Below are 23,331 nucleotides of genomic sequence, written 5' to 3'. Positions count from 1 at the left end.
AGAGTGTTCTATCTGTGCAACTGTCTCCTCTCTGGTGCTCTGTCTTGAGAACTCCAGCTGTCTTGGTCTTCCTGGACTTTCAAAACGGTAAACTAGACAGCTGTAGGGCTCACTTCATTTATTTCCCATGCTTTGTGGATCAGTGTCCTTTGTTATTTGATATCCAATGTCTTGAAAACTGTTGTCTCATATAGTGTGTACATTTTTTGGTCTGCAGTAGTTTCAAGCAGGAGGGTATATTCAGTCCCTGTTATCCTGTCTTGGCCAGAAGTGGCACACATCGCACCTGACACAGCTCCTTGGATTTGGCTGGATGAACATTCCATCACTCCTCGGAATTGCGATGAGACTTGAGAACTGGGAGAGGGCAGCTTTGCGCCACAGAACACTTGAGGCTCATTCATGGGTTCCTTTTGTGACTTTCCCACCTTGAGACTTCCATGGCATTTGCTTTAGTAGAATTTCACCCAAATAAAGATGTAAGGGGCCGGGCACAGTGGCTCATGCCTATAATCCCAGCACTTAGGGAGGCTGAGGCGGGTGGATCACCTGAGGTCAGGAGTTTGAGACAAGCCTGGCCAACATGGTGAGACCCCCGTCTCTACTAAAAATATAAAAATCATCTGGGTATGGTGGCGAGCACCTGTAGTCCCAGCTACTCGAGAGGCTGAGGCAGGAGAATCGCTTGAACCTGGGAGGCAGAGAGGTTGCAGTGAGCTGAGATCACACCATTGCACTCCAGCCAGGGCAACAAGGGTGAAACTCTACCTCAAAAAAAAAAAAAAAAAAAAAAAAGTATGGATACAGAGAGCCCATGTACCACCTCTGCAGGAAGTCCCTACTTGTCTTCACTCTGGGAGTCCTTCCCTGGTAACAGCATTTAGGGTACATGCCCAGCTGCTCCCTCTCCCAGCCATGCTGGCTGAGATCCAAGGCCACAGGTAGCTAGCTGTATTCCTGGTGCTGGTGGGGGTCACTATGAAGCTGGAGCAATACTTGCAAAAGCACAAGTGCATCCTCATGAGGAACATCTCACAGGTCTGGGGTGGACCAGACCATGGGCAGATCCACTGGATCCCCCAGGGTGAGTTCCAGAATGTCTGTCTCTCTGGTAGTCTCATGCAGCCCCACCACACCTGGGTCACCAGCCCCTCCCTCAGTCTAGAGGCCTCTTCTTGGGGCTACATGTTGGAGAAGTCAGGTAAAAGGCAGCCACACATATTGGTTTGGGGCAGCATACAGTCAAGCGGTCCCTGCTCATTCCAGGTCACTGCCCTGGTTCTGTGCTGACCCAGAGGTAATAATCGTCCTGCTAGCTTAACATCAGCAGCAAATGGGCAACAGGGGTCATCAGACAGCCTCGTCCTAGACAAGGCCACACTTCACTAGCCGCAGTTGTGGAGAATTGAGGGAAATAAAACAAGTTTTATTTCCAAGTAGACATTAGTTTGTGTCTGATTTATCAGGCCAAATGGAACTCACACGGGTGTGAGATGATCATTTCTCCTCTCATAAGGGAAGTCTGTTTTATTTTCAGAAACATGCTATTTTATTTTGGCTCTATAGGCCATGCTTTCTTCATGTTTATTCCCAGGGCCTGGGCCGTCCTCTCCTATGTGGGAGAAGCACACTGGCCTTTTGGCCTGAGCCCCTCTGCTCTGGCCAATTAAGGCGCTGGTGGTGAGCAGAGCTATGAAGGGAGAGACAGCCTCAGGCTTCTAATTCCTGGACACTACCCACTTATGTCACGCTCACAGAGCTGCCTATCACTACCCAGAGTCCCAGGGCCTCAGAAGGAGGCTCAGACATGCAGAGGGACCAGGAAAAGCACAGAGGAGCCAAGGTCCGACTGTGGGCATCAGTGCATTGGGCTGGTTGGGCACCAGGTCAGGCCATCACGAGCCCTGCCCAGGGAAGAGCAGAGAAGCTGCAGAGCCTGTAGTGCCTCCCCACCCCCCTTAGACCTCTGACTGTCCTGCCACCTTCTCTCCAGAACACAAGGGCACCCAGATGAGGGCCAGACTTTCTGGGGCAAGGAAGAAGGCAGGAAAAATATAAAGAAGCTGATTCTGGACAAAGCAGGGCATCGGTGCATGAGTCTGCTGGGGCCAGGGGAGGGTGCATGCGGCACAGAGCTGGGTCTACCGGGGACCTGCCAGAGAGGGTGTCAGGGACTGCTGAGGCTGCACAGAGCAGCCAGGAAGCACAGAACATTCGACTGTGACCATCTGAAATCAACTACTCGGGAGAGGGCTCCCTCAAAGACTTAAGGGCAATCATGCCACTCTTTGGCCAGAACCCTCTGATGGCTTTCCAGCTTACTCCAAGTCAAACCCAATGTCCTCATGACAGTCTATGGGTGGGCTCCGTGTCACCCCTCCAGCCCCCACACCTGCCCTCTCTCCCACTGTCCCTTCGCCCCCGCCTCCAGCCCCGTCCTGTGAACGCATCAGGAAAGCCCCCTTCACACTCCCTGCTCTGAAATCTTCCACCTCAGTGCCGACGCATGGCTCCCACCTCATCTCCGGCAAGTCCTCGAGTGCCACCCGCTTCCCTTGCACCATGAGTCCCCCCAGCCCCGACTCAGGTCTGTTTCTTCTGCACCATGCATGGTAACTGCTGGTGTGTGATACAATTCCCCACGTGGCTCTCCTCACAGGAGGGAAAAGCTCCACGAAGGCAGTTTTGTTTTGTTTTGTTTTGTCTGGTTGAGAACAGGTATCTCTCTCCTGCCTAGCACAGTGCCTGGCATGTGGTTGGTACTTGAAAAATATTTGCCAAATGGGCTGACCCCCTGAAGCAGAGCCCTTTCAGCAGACACAGAGTGCACAGGCCCAGTCCCACACAGGAATTGAGAACCACTCGGGCAAGAATGCCTCAAGGCCTGGTGGGAGCTAGGGGTCTGTGGCCCGGGGAGATGCTCACAGATGCCCAGGTCTGTAACTGTGAATATTCACACTCATGCGGTTCTGGTGGCCCGTTGTCCTGTAGGTGCTTAATCAGGGCACAAGAAATCAAAAGCGTGCCCCTCTGACTTGACCGAAAGTATGTGCTGGGTGTCAAAAGAAGCCTCGACACATGGGAAGGGAGAGGAGCTTTGTCACCAGAATTTCCCCAGGTTTGTGGCCTCCCTCAACTGCCCTCAGCCCACTGAGCTCCTGTAAAGCTCTGGCCAGGTCCCCTGAGGGGAGGCTGGAATCCCCAAGGGGGTGGACCTGGGGAGTGGGCCAGGCACACGCAGCAGGCAGCACCACACAGCAACACCCATGGACACACACGCACACATGTGTGCACACGTACACACATGAACACGTGCATACACAAGCACATGCATGCACACATGCACACACATATGCACACACACAAGTACACCCACGACATGGCCATGAGATGCGTGGGGAGGCAGGGCTGGGGGCCATGACATGCATGTGGATGTGGCCGGCTCTGTGCCTGCCGAAATGGGGACAGTGGAGACAGTGGAGACAGGCAGCACGATAGCGTGAGTGCACAGAGGTCAAGATGAAGTCAGAGGCAGAAGAGAGGCGATGGGACGTGATCAGCAGATGGGCCCTGCTCCCAGGATGCGAGATGGCACACTTCAGGAGACACAGGACGCGGAGCATGGGACAGGGAGGGCTCAGCGAGCACAGGGTCCCCTGGCAGGGGCTCCGTGCCCAGGCCCACCTGGGACTCGCCCTCAGCCGCGCCCCCAAACTGTGTACCCAGTCACAGGTGCCCACCCTCAGCCTGGGCGTGGCGGGGATGGCCCTTAAGACAAGGAGCTTGAGGAGCATACACATCACCATGCAGGCATCCAGGGTGACACGTCAGCCACCCAAGGAAGCCATGTCACAGACATGGAAATTTTGTTTCAAGGTCTGTAAGGAATTTTAGGGATCCAATCCAACTTGCTGATTTTACAGAAGGGGAGAGGGCTCAGTCATGCAGGGAGTTGGCAGGAAGGAAGGGCCTAGAACCCAGACCTCCTGGCCAGAGAGTGGGGCCTCACTGTTTATGTGCCCGCTGGCCAGAGAGGGGGCGGGCAAGGAAGGGGTTGCGAGGGGGCCTGGCCCAGGAGTGGCAGGGGCTTGGGGGCAGAGGTCACAGCCTCCTGTACATCCTCTCCTTGGGCTGGATCTCACAGGGGATCCCTGCCATGCTGAGTCACATCAACAAAGAATGAGGGGAAGGAGATGAGATGATAGAAAAGGGGGAGAGGAAAAAGCAGAGAGACCCGGCTCCAGGAAGAGCAAACTGCTCAGTCCCTAGAAGTGGCCACAGCAGGATTTGTAAAACACCGTCCAGTTAAACTGCACTAGACCTTGGGCCAGGAATCTCCATGCCCTCTGCTTCCCAACCACTGACTGTTTTACAGTTGGGGACACTGACACCCCAAAGAGGGCCCACGCCTTGCAAAGAGCTACCGAAAAGTCTGCAGCTGTGTAGGGGCAGTCTCTAGCTGGCGGCCTCTGACTCAGCTTTTTCCCATACACTACGCCCTGTGGGGACGCAGTTGATGATGGCAAGGGCCTGGGGGCCATTCTGCAGGGCTGCAGAGGCTAAGGCGGAGGTGATGCCCACCTGCACAGGAGCAGCCACCTCTCTCTCCTTCGCCTCTGCTTCCCCGGAAAGGAGGAACTCGTTGCTGACAAACCAGACCTCCCACCAATGGGAGGCAGAGCAGGCTTTGAGGGATGATGTATTGTGGGAAGGGGTTATTGGTGCTGATGCCTGTAGGGCAGGGCTCCGGCTCAGTCCCCACCTGGTCCAGGTGACACTCACCATTCATCTGGGAGGGCGATAGCGAGTAGTCGCGGTCGGTGTGCCGCCTGTCTGGCTTCAAGTTGCGGCTCTGTCGGCCGGAACCCTCCAGCATGTTCACGATCTCGCCACGGTCAATGCTCTGCAGGGCTGTGTACAGATTCTCCACTGTGGGCGCAGAAGAGAGATGCACGTTACTCCAGGCCAGTGAGGATCACGTGGGCTCAGAAATTGGGGCCAGGATGAAGATGGAGAAAGGAGATAATTTTTTTCAGAAGGTGGAGGCACCCTCTTTTATTAGAGTCAAAGAAAACTTCCTCTGGGGAGAATACTTTTTACACTTCAGCAGATCTTTTCCAAATGCTAACAGTGGGCAGTTATTTTATTTATTGGTCTCTGTTACCAAAAAAAATAATAAATTATTTTATTTATTGGTCTCACTCTGTCACCCAGGCTGGAGTGCAATGGGGCAATCTCGGCTCACTGTCCACCTCCCAGGTTCAAGCAATTCTCGTTCCTCAGCCTCCCGAGTAGCTGGGATTACAGGTGCATGCCACCATGCCCTGCTAATTTTTGTACTTTTAGTAGAGACAAGGTTTTGCCATGTTGGCCAGGCTGGTCTCGAACTCCTGACTTCAAGTGATCTGCCTGCCTTGGCCTCCCAAAGTGCTGGGATTATAGGCATGAGCCACCGTGCCCGCCACAGTGGCCAATTTAAAAGTCTAGAAAGACTGTTTTTTTATTATTATTTTGTAATCTAAGAGGAGTACTGCAAGAAAATAAGGATGAGAATGATTAGATTCTGTCCTTTTGAAATTCTTGGTCCTTGCCAGATGATTTGAGATGCAAATGTAAACACTCAATTTCCACTTAGTGTTTTTGAGTCTGGGAAACTTGTTGAGGAGGAGCTGAAAAGAGAATGAGGCAAAGCTCCCTCCAGGTTGGAGGAAGCTCCTGGGAGAATGAGAACTGGTTCAGACTGGGGTCCAGCTCACCCGGACTGTGTCCTGAGAGGACAATACTCATTTGCTTGGGAAATTCAACAGGAAGACCTCAAAGATGAGTCATACACCCTGCACAGATGTTGTCATCTAGGAGTCCTGATGCAATTTTTATTTTATTTTTTTAGAGTCAGGATTTTGCTTGTTGCCCAGGCTGGAGTGCAGCAGTGCAATTGTAGCTCTCTCAGCCTTGACCTCCCAGGCTCAAGTGATCCTCCTGCCTCAGCCTCCAGAGTAGTTGGGACTACAGGTGTGTGCCACCACACCTGGCTAATTTTGAAAGAACTATGTTACACAGTCTGTTCTCGAACTCCTAGGCTCAAGCAACCCTCCCACCTTGGCCTCCAAAAGTGTGGGGACTACAGGCATGAGCCACTGTGCCAGGCCTTGCAATTTTTATCTTATTCCAAGGATGTGAGAAAGGCTGAGGCCAAGCTTCTCTGGTCATGCCTTCTGGCAGGACTGCCTGGAAGACCTCCTGACGCGAGTGGTGCGTGAGTGTGTGTGAGAGAGACAGAGACAGACTGACTCCAGAGGCCAGTTTCATGAATGGAATTTGAAGGAAGAACTAGTTTGGTGGGGAGGAGGTCCTAGGACAGGCTTCCTCAGTGGGATGGTACTGACTCTTTGCGTTTTGGCCTTCACGGATGACCCAAAGGTTCAGCAAGGCCACGCTCTGCTCCAACAGGGAGTTGGGATTTTCCACTCGGATCCTGTTGATGTCTTCCACACTGAACTGCAGCTCCCGGGCCAACTCTGCAAGCAAAGAACCAACAGCAGATGTGAGCCATGCAGGGGGCCTCCAGCACACAGGCTGGGTGGGCACTGGGGCGTGAGGGCACCCAGTGGGGAGCACAGGGAGCTCTGAGGCAGCCTCCCTGTGGGTTTGGTCTTCCTTCTTATCAAGAAATTCCTTATGAAATGCCAGCACCTATACCTTTATATCCCCAGAAAATGGAAGAATGGGAGGGGTGCTTGTTAAACAGGTCCTGAATGAATGAATGATCAAATGTCCTTTCTTCCTTTCGTAACTTCCAATATGAGATGACATGACCTCTCAGCAAGGTCAGCAACTTCTGCAAGGTCACAGAGCCAGCGAGTCCCTGAGCCAGGAAGCAGCCTTACCTGCCGATTCTCACCCCAGCACTGCCTGGGCCACGCCATGCCCTACTGCCGAGAACCAATGAGAACAGAAATGGACTCCTGAGCTTACGCGTCTTCAGGGAGAGGCATTATTTACATTTAAAATGAAAATACAAGTTCCCATCTAAATGCAAGGCAATAATGCAGACTGTTAGCCAAAATCCCCCATTATTTTTATTGTTATTTCTTTAGAAGGAAAATAGCATTAGAGTCTAATTTCAAGGATGAAGAAGACTGGGGAGAAAGTGATGGTGAGAATCAGAACACGCACATACAACACAAACGTGCACACACTCACAACACATATGCGTGCATACACACATGCACACACACGCCCCCTGAGCAGCCAGCAGTCATGATTAAAAGAAGGAGCCGTGACTGAACTTCTGAGTTTGTCACACTGCCTTTCCACAAGTCATTGCCAAAAGGTTTCTGAGTGTGTCTAAAGTGTTCTCCAGGGGAAGTGAATGAAGGGAGTCCACTCATATAAAAGCTAACAAAAAATAAGGAGGGGAAGGGGAAGCCATCTCAGTGTCAACAAGAATTGAGCACCGGGCTCTGGACAGAAATACAGTTGTAATTAAGCATTCACCAAGCTGCGCTTGGGTCCTCTTCTTTGTTGCTCAAAGCCACACAGTGCTGGATACTGACCACTCGCACCCCCATTGTCCCTAAAGACAGGGCTTCTGACATTAGGCTTCTGTTTAAGGATCCCTTAAGATGGTTTTCAGATTCCCAATTCCAGCAACCACTTTGAAGGCAGGGATCAGCACGAGAACGTAGCTTCTTCCTCTCCCTGTCCATGACTTCACCCTGCACTCTCCAACCAATCAACCACCTACACACTCCAGCCACTCCAAAGCCCTTAACAGCCCCAGCCCTGAACTCCTCCCTGGGGAGACGGATTTGAGGTTTCCTCCTCCCTCCTTGTTTGGTGGTCCTGGGATTAAGCCTCTTTCACCGCTGCAACCCCGTGTCTCCGTGTGTCTTGACTTGCCACTTGCATTGGGCAATGGACCTGCTGTGGTTACACAGGGAGAATCCAGTTCTAGGGTCTGTGGTTGGGCACAGCACATTCTGAGCCTTCACTTTATTTGCCCACCTGTCTCCTTTAAAATAAGATCTACCCCGATGGTTGGCAGGACTTCTGTGAGATCCAGTCACAGCCACAGACCATAGCGAAATATGTTGAGACTTGCCCTTTCCTTCCCTCCTTTTCAAGGTCTCCTGTAAACTCAAAAGCTGATTCTTTCTTAGAAAGGAAAGTCAGACAGAGATGGAGGCAGGGGGCTCCCCCTTCATGGGCACCCAATGGTGTGGCTTGGGCAGCAGACCCAGCTCAGACAATCACAAATCAGATAACCCATGGGTGATAAAAGGAGGGTTAGAAATGCCTCATTCATTGCTCATTACAGGGGAAGAGGGTAGGTGGAGATGGACAAAGTGCTTTTCTGCCCCCAATCCCCCACTCACCTGCCCAGCTGAGACCGAGGTGCTCTGAGATAACAGCCATCTTCATCTCTGCCTGCTCTGTCCCACTGGGAAAACCTGGGGAGAAGCATTAGATTTCATTTAGTAGCCAGGGCAGGACACAGTTGACAGGCCTGAGGACACGGCCTGTGATGGATGTGGCTTCCGTGTGCACTGGGGTGATTGTCTAGACTCTCTGCAAGATCAGGGGAAGACCCGAGTCAGCTCTGCAGCTGCTTTTGGAACTGGCTGAGTGAGCGGCACCTCAGCAGAACCCTCACAGGGCTGCGGGGAGATGAGCTCACGCCCACCCTTCTTGGGAAGGGAGCAAGCATGCATCATCACACAGAGGCCGTACCTGGTGTGGACTCACTGAGAATGCTGTATCGCAGGGCCAGGGGCGTCGGGGTCCTTCTCTTATCTTCGGCTCCGCTTTCCTGCAGAAGAAGAAAGGGTGCTTTGGGTTTTGGACTCTCCCCACCTTCCCAGAGAAAGTGATCTGAGCTCCTATGCTGCAGGGGTGTGGAAGGCTGACCCCAGTCCTGGTAAACAATCAGTCCGTTTCTTCAGGGACTTAACACAAAGAGTAACACATGGGAGGAGCGGGAGTGAAGGGAAGCTGAAGAAGCGCACATGCGTTATTAATCACAGTCGTAATAACGGCAAGCCCACGTCACCCCATCACCTGTGAGGCCCTATTTAATGTTCACGGCAACCTAGGAGGTGGGTACTGTATTACTCCCATTTCATCAATAAGTAAACTGAGGCATAGAGAGACAAAGTTCCTTGCCCAAGATCACCCAGTTAATATGCGATGGAGCTGGGGTTGAACTTAAAATGATTGTTTTTCTTTTTGGATGTCTTTCTGCTTGAAAGACCCGTTTCTGTACTGCCCTAAGGCCTTAACATCACAGCCCTGTGGAAAAGCATCCAAACATTTGCCCAAGGCTGCAGAAAAATATTCTCTCTCTCTTTTTTTTTTTTTTAAGAGCCAGGGTCTCACTCTGTCTCTGAAGCTGGAGTGCAGTGCGGTGGCACGATCATGGCTCACTGCAGCCTCAAACTCCCGGCCTCAAGCGATCCTTCTGCCTCAGCCTCCCGAGTGCCAGGACTACAGGTGCATGCCACCATGCCCAGCTAATTTTTCATTTTTATTTTTTTGTACAGACAGGATCTCACTATGTTGCCCAGGCTAGTCTTGAACTCCTGGGCTCAAGCAATCCCTTGCCCCAGCCTCCCAAAGCACTGGGGTCACAGGCATGAGCCTCTGCGCCCAGCCTGAAAATCCTCTTTTGAAAAAGAAGTTGGTTCACCCTCATCTCATGCCCAAAAAGAAAAGAGAGATTGAGCCATGGACTTATGAATGTAACCTTGCTTCTTTCCTAGTTTAGCATGGAAGGCTAATGATTAAAACAACAACAACAGCAAAACAACACCAGCGAAAACCACGGAGACGGTCTGGAGACGTATGATCCCTCCAAAGTCCCTAGCAGAGGTGGTGACTGGGATACTCTTACAGGTATCGACAAATGAACATACGTGGCCAAGACTCCTTTGCTGAGCTCAAAACCCTGGGTGTTTGCAGTGGCTGAGGACACCAGGCTTCCCTTCTGTGAGGGCCTAGCACCCTGGGAAGATAAGCAGGTAGATGAAAAAGTGGCCTGAGAGAAGCCGTGCAGGGGCTGGGAGACCTTAGCAGCTCTCCTTGGCGTGAACCTCAGAGGCCTGGGGCCAGGGACACCGAGGCAGATGCCCTTAGGGCCCCTTGTCACTTTCACACCTAGGGAGCCCAGGGTCCACAGCGTGAATGTGCCCATCACCATCTGATACCAACATTTGTTCTTCCTGTCACATGACCAGCACTGCACTGCAAATTGCAGACAGGGCCAGGGCATGGTCTCCCCGCCAGGCCACAACATGAGCATGTGGAGGAGAGCTCAGCACCTTTGCATGCCTCGGGGGAATCTAAGGTTCCACCAGGAAGAAGCCCCTTGGAAGTGCTGGACCTGGGGTCTGTTTGGGGACCTCCTACAGGGAACCCGTCTCGGGCCAAGGCTCCTCGGCAGGTGCCAGCTCACCTTGGCGCAGGGGGGCATGGTGATGTTCAGGTGGCAGAGAATGTGCTGGGTGTCCTCGTACTTCATCGCCTTGCGCAGAAACGACAGGGACCCTCCCGGCTCTCGACTGCTGTCCCTCACCTAAACTCAATCACACAAAGGAGAATTCAGGGGCCCTTTTCTAGGCCACCCGGCTGTCTGGTTTAGAGAATTCTGCCTCCCCAACTTTCTAGACCCAGAGGAGAAGTCAGCCAGAGGGTGCCGGCACCTTTACAGGCATGGCCAGACGGTTCTCCCGAAATGACTGGAAGTGGAAGCTCCGCTGCTGGGCAGCTTTCTTCACAGGCACCAGGTTCCCAGAGAGTTCTGCAAACAGGGACATTCCTTCCAACACCTGCAGGAGAGGAAAAGCAGATACAGCTTGTCAGGGAGAGAAGGGCCCAGATGTCCCTCTTTCCACCTTCGGTCCTTCCCTCTCCAAGACACACCCTGCCTCAGCAAGAGGCATGCGGGTGTGTGCTGAGAAATCCACTGTTTGTTTTGGGAAAGGTTTTATTTCCAAAATTGTGATCAATGAGGCATGCTTCCCGACTTCAACAGATTTTGTAATATGTAGGGATCTTCAAATATCCCTGAGATGTTGATGGGAATTGCTACCAAGTATTCCAAAACTTCACTTGAATATCATAACATAGCTTCTGAAAACAACAACAACAACAAACCCTGGTTCTGGGCTGGGCACGGTGGCTCACGCCTGTAATCCCTCCACTTTAGAAGGCCAAAGTGGGAAGATTGCTTAAGTTCAGGAGTTTGAGACCAGCCTGGGCAACATAGGAGATCCTCATCTTTACAAATTTTTTTAAAAAAATTAGCCAGGTGTGGTGGCATGTGCCTGTAGTCCCAGCTACTTGGGATGCTGAGTCAGGAGGACCACTGGAGGCCAGGAGTTTAAGGCTGCAGTGGGCTATGATGTCACAACTGCACTCCAGCCTGGGCAACAGACTGAGATCCTGTTTCTAAAAATAAAACCAAGGTTCTGTTTTTATGTCTGTCCAAAGATGCTTTGTTCATGAGAAGAGCTGGAAAGCACTTGCTCTATTTTAATCTCACTCATTGTTATGGGTGAGCTTTCAACTGAGAAGTTATCACTAATTCATTTGACAGTTGAAAAAATTGAGGCTGAAAGAGAAAAACCGGTTTGCCTCGTTAGTGCCTAAGACAGGATTAGAACCAAGGTTCTAGTCCTGCACTTGTTCTCCGGGGCCCTCAGCCTTCCCCAGGAAAACTCAGTGCAGATTCTGAGGATTAGATCACTGCTGGCTTACTACACATCTTAACCCAAGTGGGTCTCTTAGGATCGGTAACTGGTTCAGACCTAGCCCCCATGCCTTCACTCTTCACATTATCTGTCGAGCCCTTTCCTCTGCCTCCTCACCTGGGTGCTACTGAAACCCTAGCACAGCAGGTCATAGTGTAGACTCTGGGGCCAGAGTTGACCTGGATAAATCCCGTCTCCACCACTCACTTAGCTGTGTGACCATTGGCAAGTTACTTAACCTCTCAGCCTCAGTTTCTTAATACACAAATAAGGGATAATAAAGGTACCCATAAATATGAGAATTAAATGAGATTATGCAAGAAAAGCACTTTTAGTTATTTAATAGAGATGGTGTCTCACTATGTTGTCCAGACTGGTCTCAAACTCCTGGGCTCAAAGCGATCCTCCTGCCTCAGCCTTCCAAAGTGTTGGGATTATAGGCGTGAGCCACTGAGCCTGGCCAGCACTTTTATTTGTTTGTTTTTTGTTTTGTTTCCTGCTCCCACCACCATACCCAGCTGGCTAGCACTTTTTTTTTTTTTTTTTAAATAGAGTCTTGCTCTGTCACCCAGGCTGGAGGGCAACAGTGCGATCTTGCCTCACTGCAACCTCTGCCTCCCGGGTTCAAGTGATTCTCCTATCTCAGCCACCCGAGTAGCTGGGATTACAGGCACGTGCCATCACGCCCGGCTAATTTTTGTATTTTTAGTAGAGACAGGGTTTCACCATGTTGGCCAGGCTGGTCTCAAACTCCTGACCTCAGGTGATCCACCCGCCTTGGCCTCTCAAAGTGTTGAGATGAAAGGCGTGAGCCACCGCGCCCGGCATGGCCAGCACTCTTAATAGTCCCTGGTGCACAAGACCTTCGGCAAATGCCAACTCTTTTCATAGATCACTGGACCAAAAGCCTGCAGCTTCCTCTGAGATATGCATGGTGGCATCTCTCTCCTTTCCTGAAGCTTCTCTAAGATGCTTCTCAAGAGGGGTCTCAAAGACAGACAGCTGTGGAGCCCCTCGTCTACAGAGGGAGGACTGCCCGCCTGCACCTGGCAATGGTGTTCTGGAGAAAACGGCAGGACGGTTTGTCCCAGAGGCGGTGCAGGGCCCAGCCCTGTTACCTCTATGTCCCTGCTCCGGGCCACCTCCACGAAGTTCTCATGCTGCTCCAGGGTCTTGTCCACTTTATCATCTGTCATGCAGTAGCAGCGCAGGCGCCCCTCTCGGGGGTCATTCATCTTGGCAAAGATGACGAATTTGGCCATGTAGGGCACTGCAGTGAGCTCTTTGTACAGCAGGGTGGCAAAGTTCACAGCCTCAGCGGTCCGAGGACAGTCCGACAGCCAAAACCTAAAAAGTAGGGCGAGTTATGTGTTCCCAAGTGCCCAACAGAGAGCATCCTTTCCATCCAGACGGGAGCAGCCCGTGAGCCATACCATGGCTACTATTGCCACACCTGTGGTCACGGAGGCTTCCACGTGGAGGGGACAGTGAGGGAGCCTCAGCCTCAGGCCTGGATGGCAGCATAGAGCCTGAGGACGGCCCACACAATACTGGGCTGGGCTGGCCTCATCTCACCTGGCGGAGACATTGGTGGTGAAGTTGGCGCACTCGTTGGCATATACAAGTTTGGTGGTTCCTGTTATGTCTTCCCACTGGGCTTGGTCTGTTCCTCCTGTAACAGCGGCAGAAATGGGGCTGGGGACAGTCTTCAGGATGTAAGCATGGAGCTTACTAAAATGCTAAGGCCCTGGTGTGCAAGGTGAGACTGGGTGAAGCTCACTTTGTCTGCAGCCCTGGGCACCCTACCCTCACCCCACTGCTCTTCCTCCTAGCAACCTGCATGCCCCTCCTCCTAGGGCTTGCAGGGTTCTTCCCCAGGGGCATGGACTTTTTTTTTTTTTTTTTTTTGAGATGGCGTTTCATGCTTGTTGCCCAGGCTGCAGTGTAGTGGAATGATCTCGGCTCACTGCAACCTCTGCCTCCCAGGTTCAAGCAATTCTCCTGCCTCAGCCTCTGGAGTAGCTGGGTTTACAGGTGCACGCCACCATGCCTGGCTAAGTTTTGTATTTTTAGTAGAGACGGGGTTTCTCCATGTCTCGAACTCTTGACCTCAGGTGATCCACCCACCTTGGCCTCCCAAAGTGCTGGGATTACAGGCGTGAGTCACCACATGGGCATGGACTTTTATGCAGATGCATCATCCTTCCATCTCTTGGAAGAGCACCTCACTCCCGGGGAAGTCAACAAAAACTAAGGGGATTGCTGGCCTCGCCTTCTCGAGTCACCCCCCTACTGTGTTCCAGACGCACTGCAGCAGCCGAGAACAGAAGTCTGAGGCAGGGGCCCCTCTCACCAATGACGCTGCAAAGCAGGCGCAGGCTGGTGGTGTCTCCCTCCCCGCTGTCCCTCGGGTTGTCGGTCCAGGAAGGAGGTAGTGGGATCCGAAGCCCAATGGGGCGGTGGAACTTCCGGCGCCGGGGTTCCACGGTGACAATGGGGCTGAATGTGGCCTGGTTGCCCAGGAGCTTAGTGACAAGCTCATCCGGGACAGGCTGGGCCTGTGAAATGACAGAGGCAGGACACTCAGGCCCAAGCAGGAGAGGGGCTAGTCAGACGGGAGGCAGCTCCATGCCTGGTGAGAGTGGCCGTCAGTGCACGGGGTCCCGCCCTGCTGTTGGACCACAGAACTGACACGGTGGAGCTTGCCTTCCTGAGCCCTTTCTCCCCTTCTCCTCTGCTTCTTACTCCCAGGGCTGGTGCATCTTTGCTAGCACCACAGTCAACTCCCAGAGGTCATGCGGTTCCTGCATGCTGCACAGACCGGGCCGTGCAGCTTGATGGGTTACCAGGGGTTCTGCAACTTATCAGGGAGCTTCCACCTCACCCCTTCCCACTCAACTCTCCTTTGAGCTTTAAACTCAGATCTCCACTGTGGCATTTCAAAGCACCAGACAAAAGTGTGGGGATGTCCTGGGGAAGAGGGTGGCCTTCCCGGAGGCCTGGAGTTCAGTCTACCCCCAGGACCTGGCGGGGAGGAGGGCTGTCACCTGCAGAGCCAGCTTCACTCTCTTGGTGACGGCATTCTCCGGGAACGTTGCCTGTACCAGGGGCACCAGCTTGCTCTTCAGGGAGCCCCCTTCGGGACCGATGGTGTCGTAGTCCTGGCAGAGCCGTGACATGATCACGAAGTACAGCGGGAAGTCGGTGGTGATGATTCGGCACACCCTCTTCTTCTCCAGCTCCTCCAGGCTCCCCAGCTCTGGAATCACACACACAGGCCACCACCCCGGTCACATCAGGCACAGGTTCAGGACTTCCAGGGGCCCCAGAGTCTCCCTGTCCCCAAGACCCAGTGCACACACCCTCCCCAGGTGCCGGGCGGCATAGTGGCCAGAAGAAGTGCCCAGGCCCAGAGGCCCAGCAGAGCAGATGCGGCTGCAGGCAGCCGCTGAGCATCCCCTCACACATCCTGGGGACCCAGGGCTTGTCCACACCAGGCCATTCCCAGCCTCTTGGGGCTTCCTAAACTTCAGGTGGCCCTCAAAGACCACCTTTAAGGTGCAACTCAAACCCCTCTTCCGCAAGGAGGGGACCCAGCCCTGGGATCCCCCGCCCCTACCTTCGTCCATCCCGTTGAGGATCTGATCCAGGTAGCTCTCTCCATAGCGGCTCCTGTGCTCCTTCCACACGGAGCCGTTTTCGCTCCTCAGAACCACGAGCTCGCGGTCTCCACGGCCATGGGAGGCAAAGTGCGGGATCTCCACGATTACAGGGCTGAGGCAAGGACACAGTGGTGGTGGGGAGGTGCTCATACAAGGCAGGCGGGGCACAGGGAGGGATGGGGCTGCTGGCTCCCACCCAGATGGATAAGGCACTTCCGCAGCCACGTGGAGGCCCCACCTGCAGGCAGGTCTCTAAGTGGACCAGACCCATGGGGAGGTTCCCCAGGGCTTCCCATGGCCCCGCTTGCTCCCTGCCAGGCCTGCAGTGACAGTGAGGGCAGGGCCAGTCTCATTTCATGCGGGCTCTTCTCCTACGACCTAAAGATCCTGTCCTTGCACCTGATTCCAAAAATCCACCTGACATCCCTAGACGGGTGACCTCATCTATCAACTGGCCATAATGACATTTCCTTCAGAGGGACACTTTGAGGACAAAGAAACGTCAACGAGAAAACTTGCTGCTTTGCAAATGGTGGTGACCGCTCTGAGGGGCCAGGAGGGTGGACAGAGGTAGAAGGCAGGGCCTCCTGGTCAGGCCTGTCCCCACATCACACCCATGGTGCCTGAGGGGCAGCAAAGCTCCAGGAGGAGCCCAGGTTGCTTCAGGGGAGTGGAGCACAGGCCTCTGGAGCCGGGTACTTCCCTCGTCCTCAGGGGAAATGGCCAGGGAGGCCGTCTTCCTGGGAACTCTCAGTGCATAAAAGGTCAGACCCTCAGGCTTCAGAGCGGCCTTGTCTCTAGTGTCACACAATATTTAAGAGTTGTTTTTTTGGTTTTGCTTTTTATTTTTTACAACTACGGGGTCTTGCTATGTTTTCCAGGCTGGTCTCGAACTCCTGGCCTCAAGCGATGCTCTCACTTCAGCCTCCCAAAGCACTGAGATTACAGGCGTGAGCTATCGTGCCCGACCTGAGATCTGAGAGTTGTAAGCCCTCTCAGGGCTATGGACACCTTCGTGTGTCAGGAAAAGTCAGGGAAAGGGGAGGGGCACCCAGTTCTGTTTCCCCGTCAGGACAGATGGAAATGGCGTGGCCTCCGTGGCACAGGGACAGGGGAGGACACGGGCTGCCCGCGCACGCTCACCTCAGGAACTGTACCCCCGTGGGCCCCAGCGCTATGATCCTGCTGGCCAGGCCCTCCTCCTCGGCCAGTGGGGGTGGCGTGCTGAGCTTCTGGGGCTTGACCAGGCGGCAGGTGATGCGGGTGGGCGCTGCGCACGTCCGTGGTGGGATCACCACTCGCAGGCCGTTGTGGCGACTTCCTCTCATGGAACCACCCCGGGCGTCAACCATGAAGCTCACCAGAAACCTAGGAGTGGGGCAGATGCACGTTGGGCTTCTGCATCCCCTCTCGGAGATGGAGACAGGAGTCCCCGAGCCCTGCGCCCGCCACTCACCCTGTATGCACCGGGCTGGCCACCGGGCTGATGTTGTCTGAGGTCTCGGTGGCCGGGCTGCTGGGGATGAGGGAGTCCTCATCATACTCTTTAGATGCCTGAGGAGAGAGAAAGGGTCCTCCTGTCCCACCTCCTCCCGGGCCGGCTGGATGCCGTGCCAGGGCGTGGAGGCTTGGAAGAGCCTTGCCGCTAGAAACCAGGTGCCACGTGGAGAAAGTGCTCCCACGGGACCCCACCGCCCTGTCAGACAAGGCCGTCCTGAGGTCTAAAAGGAAGCACGAGCTTCCTCCCACCTCCACGCCTCTCCTTGGCTCAAGACCCTGGGACAGAGCCTTGGAATGGGTGGAGCCAGTCCTCACTGTTCAGTCTGGCTCCAGGCCCCAGGCCCGCTGCACCTGCTGCAGACCCACCCCCTTCTCTCCAGCTCTGCCCATGGGGGGCCCTGCCCTCAGCAGGCCAACTTCCTCTAGGGTGGGCACTGCATCCCAGCACCGTGACCGCCTCGCCAGTTAGCTGTGGGCGGACTATCTGCCCTGTGGACATTTGGAGCCCACGAGGTGAGCACAACAGACTCCTGCCCTTGTGGGGCTTCCTGCCTCCTCACCTGTGCAACGGGGACTTGCCTTAGGGTAACGCTGCAACTACAGGGATGCCAGGCTGCCCTGGCACAGCCAGCAGCACCTGAACCTAGCCTTGCTGCTCTCTAGATCTTCATGTTTGCTTTTCCCCCGGTCCAGAACGTCCTTGTCCATCGCCCTTGTTGATCTAATCCTCTCCACTCCCCATGTCTCACCTCCTCCACAGATGCTCCCAGCCACCTTGGGGCTGGTTAGGGCCTCCCTGCTCTGCACTCTGCGAGCACTCACACCACACAGTGGAGCACTCCCCCGCTCTCCCTCCTGGTTCTGTGCTAACTGGGTTCATGCGTCCGAGTCCACTCTTTCTGGTTGGGCCCCGGCTCCCAGGAGGCAGGTGTCCAGCCCTCCTGCCTGAGCCTGTCCGGGGTGCACAGCAGGAATCCAGTAAACATCTGCTGGCTGGAGTTCCTACCCTAGGCCAAGAGTTGAAGACAGTGGGCTGGTCAAGGACCCACTGGTTTCTCACTGCTGCTGTCCTGGGCTGCATCCAAGGACTGCGCCACCACAGGAAAGGGCCCCATCTAACCATCTCTCCCAGACGCCGCCCACCCAGCGCCACCAATGTTGCACCATTATGAGGCGTCCAAGCGTGGAATGCCAGTTGGACAGTGAGTGGCAATGTGAGCTATTACTGCCTATTGTGCTACGTACAGGCCACCCCTCAACAATCACTGTCCCAGGGTTTTCATGCCCTCCATGTGGGGAAACCACAGAGAAGGAGCTTCTCACCTGCTCCTGCTCTTCTGACCTGAGCATCACTGTCTCAGGCATGGCACAGGGAATCCTGGGGATGGCTGGAGATTCCACCCTGCGTGCCAAGAACACCAGAACATCACAGGGCTGATCCACATGTGCACACAGCTTCCTCTTCCTCTTGCCTCCAAGCCTCTCCCTCCGGCTTTCCACTCCGGAGCCTGACTGCGCTTCACAACCTGGTGGAAGGACCACCTCCTCCTCCACGAAGTCCTCCCCAATGACTCCAACCTGCACTCGTCACCCCTTTCTCTACCTTTAGAACCTGTTGACAGAATCCTCGCTCTGGCTAACAAATATCTTTCTGTGTTGCTACATGACCACTTGGTGTGCATTTCGATCCCACCAAATGAGTCCATAAGTTGCTTATGGTCAGGGTTACAGCTCTGTATTTCTTTCTAACAGATGTCCAGCAAATTCAAATGGAGTAAACGGCCCAGTGGTTTCACTCCTTGCTTGTTCATGGGACACTTCCATCTTTTCAGAAAACACGTAGGGCTCAGTGTTTCTACAAAGTCGTCGATATTAGATTGCTTTGTAAAATGTCCCTGTGTACACTGTGCCCCACAGTGAGATAACTCACAGCAGTCACAGGGGGAAATGAGAAATGTGGTCCAGGCAGGCAGACCTGGATCTCCCCTGGCTTGTACCTAACATACCTCAGGGGCAGAGGTATACAGTCAAGAGTTCGAGCTTAGCCTGGCAATAGTTTCTAATGTGAATCTTCCTCAACATTTTTGTTTTTTTTTTGAGATGGAGTTTCGCTCTTGTTGCCCAGGCTGGAGTGCAGTGGCGCGATCTTGGCTCACTACAACCTCCGCCTCCCGGGTTCAAGCAATTCTCCTGCCTCAGCCTCCCGAGTAGCTGGGACTACAGATGCGTGCTGCCACACTCAGCTATTTTTTTTGTATTTTTAGTAGAGACAGGGTTTCACCATGTTGGTCAGGCTGGTCACGAACTCCCGACCTCAGGTGATCCTCCTGCCTCAGTCTCCCAAAGTACTGGGATTACAGGTGTGAGCCACCGCGCCCGGCCATCTTCCTCAACTTTTGGATGAGAAGTTGAGTGTGGATAAGAGGGAGAGGGGGTGTGGATATAAGGCTGTGAATGAGGGGAGCCTGGGAGAGGATGGGAGCCTGGGTGGGAGAGGACGGGAGCCTGGAAGAGGAGTAGAGAGGCGTCCAGGCAGCATGGTGTGAGGGAGGCCTCCGCCTGCCCTAGTGGCTAGGGTGCAGAGCTAGCTCATCCTAAGGTGCAAACCGTCTCTCTCTGCGGGCAGCGAGCCCAGCGCCTGGCCTGCTGTGCCCTTCCTCCCTCTGGAATCCCTGCTCTGAGCCACAGGGTTGCATCTCGGCACCCCCGGGGACCTTCCCGGGAGTACTGCTCACACTTGGTCTAGCTTCGGCACAAAATCCAGCAGCTCCTTCTCTTCATCAACATCCCTGGAATCCCGCCTCTCAGCCTTGAAGCCGATGAGTTCTTCCCCTGAAACAGCAACAGCTCAAGTGAGCGACGGGGTAGAGGAAGAAGAGTCCCTCTTTTTTTAAAAAAGCTCTGTTCCCGCTCCGCCTCTGGGGGCTTGCTCCTGAGGAGTGGGGAAGGTCTTGATGCTGCAAGGAGACTGGGGGCAATGTCTTTGCCCAGTCCTGGTCCTCCAGCTCTGGGATAGAGAGCAGGGCAGCCAGCTCCTGACATCTTAGATGCCTGAGGCTTTGCAGGAGGCCAAAGACACAGCCAGAAAGAACTTTGTTCGCTTAGTTCCAATTCAAAACAGCCCTTTTAGCTGTGCAATGGCACCAAAGAAGGAACTGCTACTGCTCTTTTCCACTCCACACCAACAGAAGAATAAATTACAGTGGAACTGGACCCACTCATTTCAAAGGGCTGGAGAATTTTTTGTAACCATGGCAGCCAAAACCTCATTACTTCCAAAGCCCATCACAAAGAGTTTCAAACTACGGGTCAATCGGCTGCCTACACCTCTGACTGCCTCTTTGTTTCTCTCTCCTAGCTTCAACTGGAGCTGGAGCCCCGGCCCTCGACCTTGAGGGGTCATTCATTGCCACCCAGGAGTGAGCACCATGGCTTGTGATCTGGAGCTGATGGAATGGAAGAACAACAGCTCATGCGGTTATGATCACAAACACGGTGGCATGGGCACAGACACAAAGATGGACAGGCAGGAGGTGCCCGCCAGGCATGGGTCTCATGGGTGTGAATTCCCTGGTTTAGCTGAGCTCCTGGCTCCAGCTTATTAGCTGTCAGAGGAAGATGGAAAGCAGGAATGGATTAGTGAGCATCAGGGTTGCTTAGGGTGAAATGCACTCTAGTGAGAAAAGACCACAGGAAACAGAAAGTGTTTCATACCCATTATAGTTATATGAGCAGTTCCTGGAAAGCAAAGGAGAGCAGAATTGAAAGAAGGACCACATTGAAGGCAGTTAAAGCGAGAGGCATATATTATCCAAAGGAGCACCAGAAGCTCTGCTTCTCTAGTTGACAAAGTTATACAACCATGAAATTATCCAGATGGAAGGGACCACTGAGCTGATCCAGCCCACCCCACTATTCAACATCCTCAGAGTTGAGGATCCTACTACTCAACATCCCCATCTAATTAGTGATGAAATAAGGTTTGCTGGGGGTAGGAAAAATACTAGAAGCATTCTGTAGTTCATACAAGCTGAGACTACAGTAATTTCTTTCTTTTTCTTTTAGAGACAGGGTCTTGCTCTGTCACCCTGGCTGGAGTGCAGTGGGGTGATTACAGCTCACTGCAGCCTCAAGCTCCTGGACTCAAGCAATCCTCCCACCTCAGCCTCTGGAGTAGCTGGGACTACAGATGTGCACCACCACACCCTGCTAATTTTTAGGTCTAATTTTTTGGAGAGACGGGGGTCTCCCTATATTGCCCAGGCTGGTCTTGAACTCCTAGCCTCAAGCAATCCTCCAACCTCGGCTGCCCAAAGTTCTGGGATTACAGGCATGAACCCAGGCACCCAGCCAGACTATAGTAATTTCATAATCACAGAAATAACCCAAAACCTACTGACCCACTATGTGGTCAGAAGTGCAGCTTAAAAGGCATTCTCACAGATTTTGAATAATCCACTTAGTATTCGTTCAAAGCACAAAGAAAGAACCAGGCAGAATTTTATTACAGTTCCTCATGGTGCTGAGACTTGATCTCAGTAGAACCACGCTCCGATTTGATACACATCCATAATCTATGCAAACATACATGTGTTTTTGAAACTTCATGGGATTTTAAATTTAGTCAATGTTCCCTCACCTAAGTATTAATAGAGCAGTATTTGTGATAGTAGACAACAGTTATAAAAAGCAGGTCTCCCCAGTTTCAGTGTCCATCTACAGTGCTTGGGCGTGTTGTAAGCGGACAAAGCCGGCAGGTGGCAGGAAGCCCCCTTGGAGGGTGCCCGGAGCCCCTCTGTCCCCACCAGCCTGAGCTCATTACCCCAACTTTACCTTCATCTTCCGAGACATCCAGGATCTCATCAACTGTCTCAGGGAAACTCATTCGATGCTTATCACTGACTAACTAAAACGAGAAAAAGCAGATAATTCAACCCAAACTAGAGCCGCACACATTTTTTACCAGCCCAGCGGTTCCCTGGTCATGCCTGTGGGGTTTCCCACAAATGAAGAAAAACAGACGGATGAGGCGCTCAGCCTGGAAGCTGCCGGGCAGGAACCACGGGGATGGGACCCGGGAAAACTGGCTTCCCATCTCCCCAAACCCCATCCACTCCACTGCTGCCCGGAAAGCTGGTCCCGCCCCTAGTCCTCGGGCCGCTAGGTGGCAGCACAGCCCCGCTGGAAGGAGGACAAGCTCCCACCCGTCGGGCGCGGCGCCTCCGACCCGCGTCCCGGAGCCCCAGAACGCACCCCACTTCCAGAGTAACCCCAGGCACGCCTGTGCGCCAGGCTGAGTGTGTCTGGGGTGGGTGCGGGGGAGAGGCAGACATACCACGAAACTGGTTTCATCCGTGACGACCTTGAGCACGTCGGTGACAGAAATGTAGCCCAAGCGCTTGGCTATGGCCAGAGGTGTGGTTCCATCCTGGGGAAAGAGCAGCCCGGGTGCAGTCAGACAGGGGATGGAGTCTAGGAGGCGGGGCTGGCCCCCTAGACACAGATCGAGTTCACCTTCTAGTTGTTCAGGAGGACCTGAGTGGACAGACGTCACCGTGGGGCCCAGAAAGAGATCCCTGCACGTGTGTGTGCCTAGATGTGTGTTAGCAGCAGCACCCACAGAGACGGGTGTGGGAGGAGGGAGGGCAGCAGTGCTTTTGATCTGCAGCGTCAAGTGTGGGGCCTTGCAACCCAGCAGAGGAAATCTCCCAAGGAGAAGTCAGGCTCTGCTAAGTGGGAACCCACTGGGAAGGAGGTCAGGAAGTTGCCAGATGCAATTTTAGGAAGATGAGGACAGAGGGAGGCTGCTTGCTGCTCCCAAAGTCTGTTCTTGGGTGTCAGTGATGGGGTATTAAAATAGTTGAATTAATCCATATACTTCAATGAACTCTAATCAGAATACTCAGAAATCACAAATCACCAGAAATACAGCAAGGGCATATTTTCTACTTTGATTCAAAGAGGAAGAGCTATGTGATCATAAATGGATACTGAGGCTTGATTTTTCTTTTGACTTCTCTACTTCTAGGATGTGCCTTGGGCTCCATTCAGATTCAAGCCCAGCTGCAGTTGCAATTTCTGCAACCCCATCTACAATCGAGTCCACTTTTGTGTGTGTGTGTGAGACAGAGTTCATTCTGTCACCCAAGCTGAAGTGCAGTGGCGTGATCTAGGCTCACTGTAACCTCTGCCTCCTGGAGTCAAGTGGTTCTTGTGCCTCAGCCTCCCGAGTAGCTGGGACTACAGGTGCCTGTCACCTCACTCGGCTAATTTTTTTTTTTTGTATTTTTAGTAGAGATAGGGTTTCGCCCTGGAGTGTTGGCCGGGCTGGTCTCGAACTCCTGACCTCAAGTGATCCACCTGCCTTGGCTTCCCAAAGTGCTGGGATTACAGGCATGAGCCACTGCACCCAGCCAAGG

General features: G+C 53.4%; 1 protein-coding gene across 16 annotated transcripts in view; it reads right to left on the bottom strand.

Annotated features, from left to right (window-relative positions):
- ANK1 (ankyrin 1) overlaps positions 1–23,331 on the bottom strand; it is a 243,258-nt gene that overhangs the window by 26,763 nt on the left and 193,164 nt on the right. For 8 of the 16 annotated variants that reach the window (XM_063709306.1, XM_019032639.4, XM_019032640.4 and 5 more), the window contains exons 21-38: positions 22,248–22,340; positions 21,746–21,818; positions 20,627–20,650; positions 19,648–19,744; positions 18,236–18,314; positions 16,869–16,966; positions 16,556–16,780; positions 15,370–15,524; positions 14,798–15,009; positions 14,104–14,308; positions 13,326–13,422; positions 12,869–13,097; positions 10,701–10,826; positions 10,454–10,573; positions 8,734–8,812; positions 8,379–8,453; positions 6,387–6,518; positions 4,783–4,929 (exon numbers count right to left, since the gene is read on the bottom strand). In XM_063709306.1, coding sequence (XP_063565376.1) covers positions 4,783–4,929; positions 6,387–6,518; positions 8,379–8,453; positions 8,734–8,812; positions 10,454–10,573; positions 10,701–10,826; positions 12,869–13,097; positions 13,326–13,422; positions 14,104–14,308; positions 14,798–15,009; positions 15,370–15,524; positions 16,556–16,780; positions 16,869–16,966; positions 18,236–18,314; positions 19,648–19,744; positions 20,627–20,650; positions 21,746–21,818; positions 22,248–22,340 — 2,266 coding nt within the window. The remainder of the gene's footprint in view (positions 1–4,782; positions 4,930–6,386; positions 6,519–8,378; positions 8,454–8,733; positions 8,813–10,453; positions 10,574–10,700; positions 10,827–12,868; positions 13,098–13,325; positions 13,423–14,103; positions 14,309–14,797; positions 15,010–15,369; positions 15,525–16,555; positions 16,781–16,868; positions 16,967–18,235; positions 18,315–19,647; positions 19,745–20,626; positions 20,651–21,745; positions 21,819–22,247; positions 22,341–23,331) is intronic. The other 8 variants (XM_055349209.2, XM_055349211.2, XM_055349212.2 and 5 more) reach the window with 1 other exon arrangement.

The sequence above is a fragment of the Gorilla gorilla genome, chromosome 7 (genome assembly GCF_029281585.2).
Source record: "Gorilla gorilla gorilla isolate KB3781 chromosome 7, NHGRI_mGorGor1-v2.1_pri, whole genome shotgun sequence".
Lineage (NCBI taxonomy): Eukaryota > Metazoa > Chordata > Mammalia > Primates > Hominidae > Gorilla > Gorilla gorilla.
The sequence above is the reverse complement of the archived record's forward strand: the minus strand, read 5'-3'. Positions and strand labels throughout refer to the sequence as shown.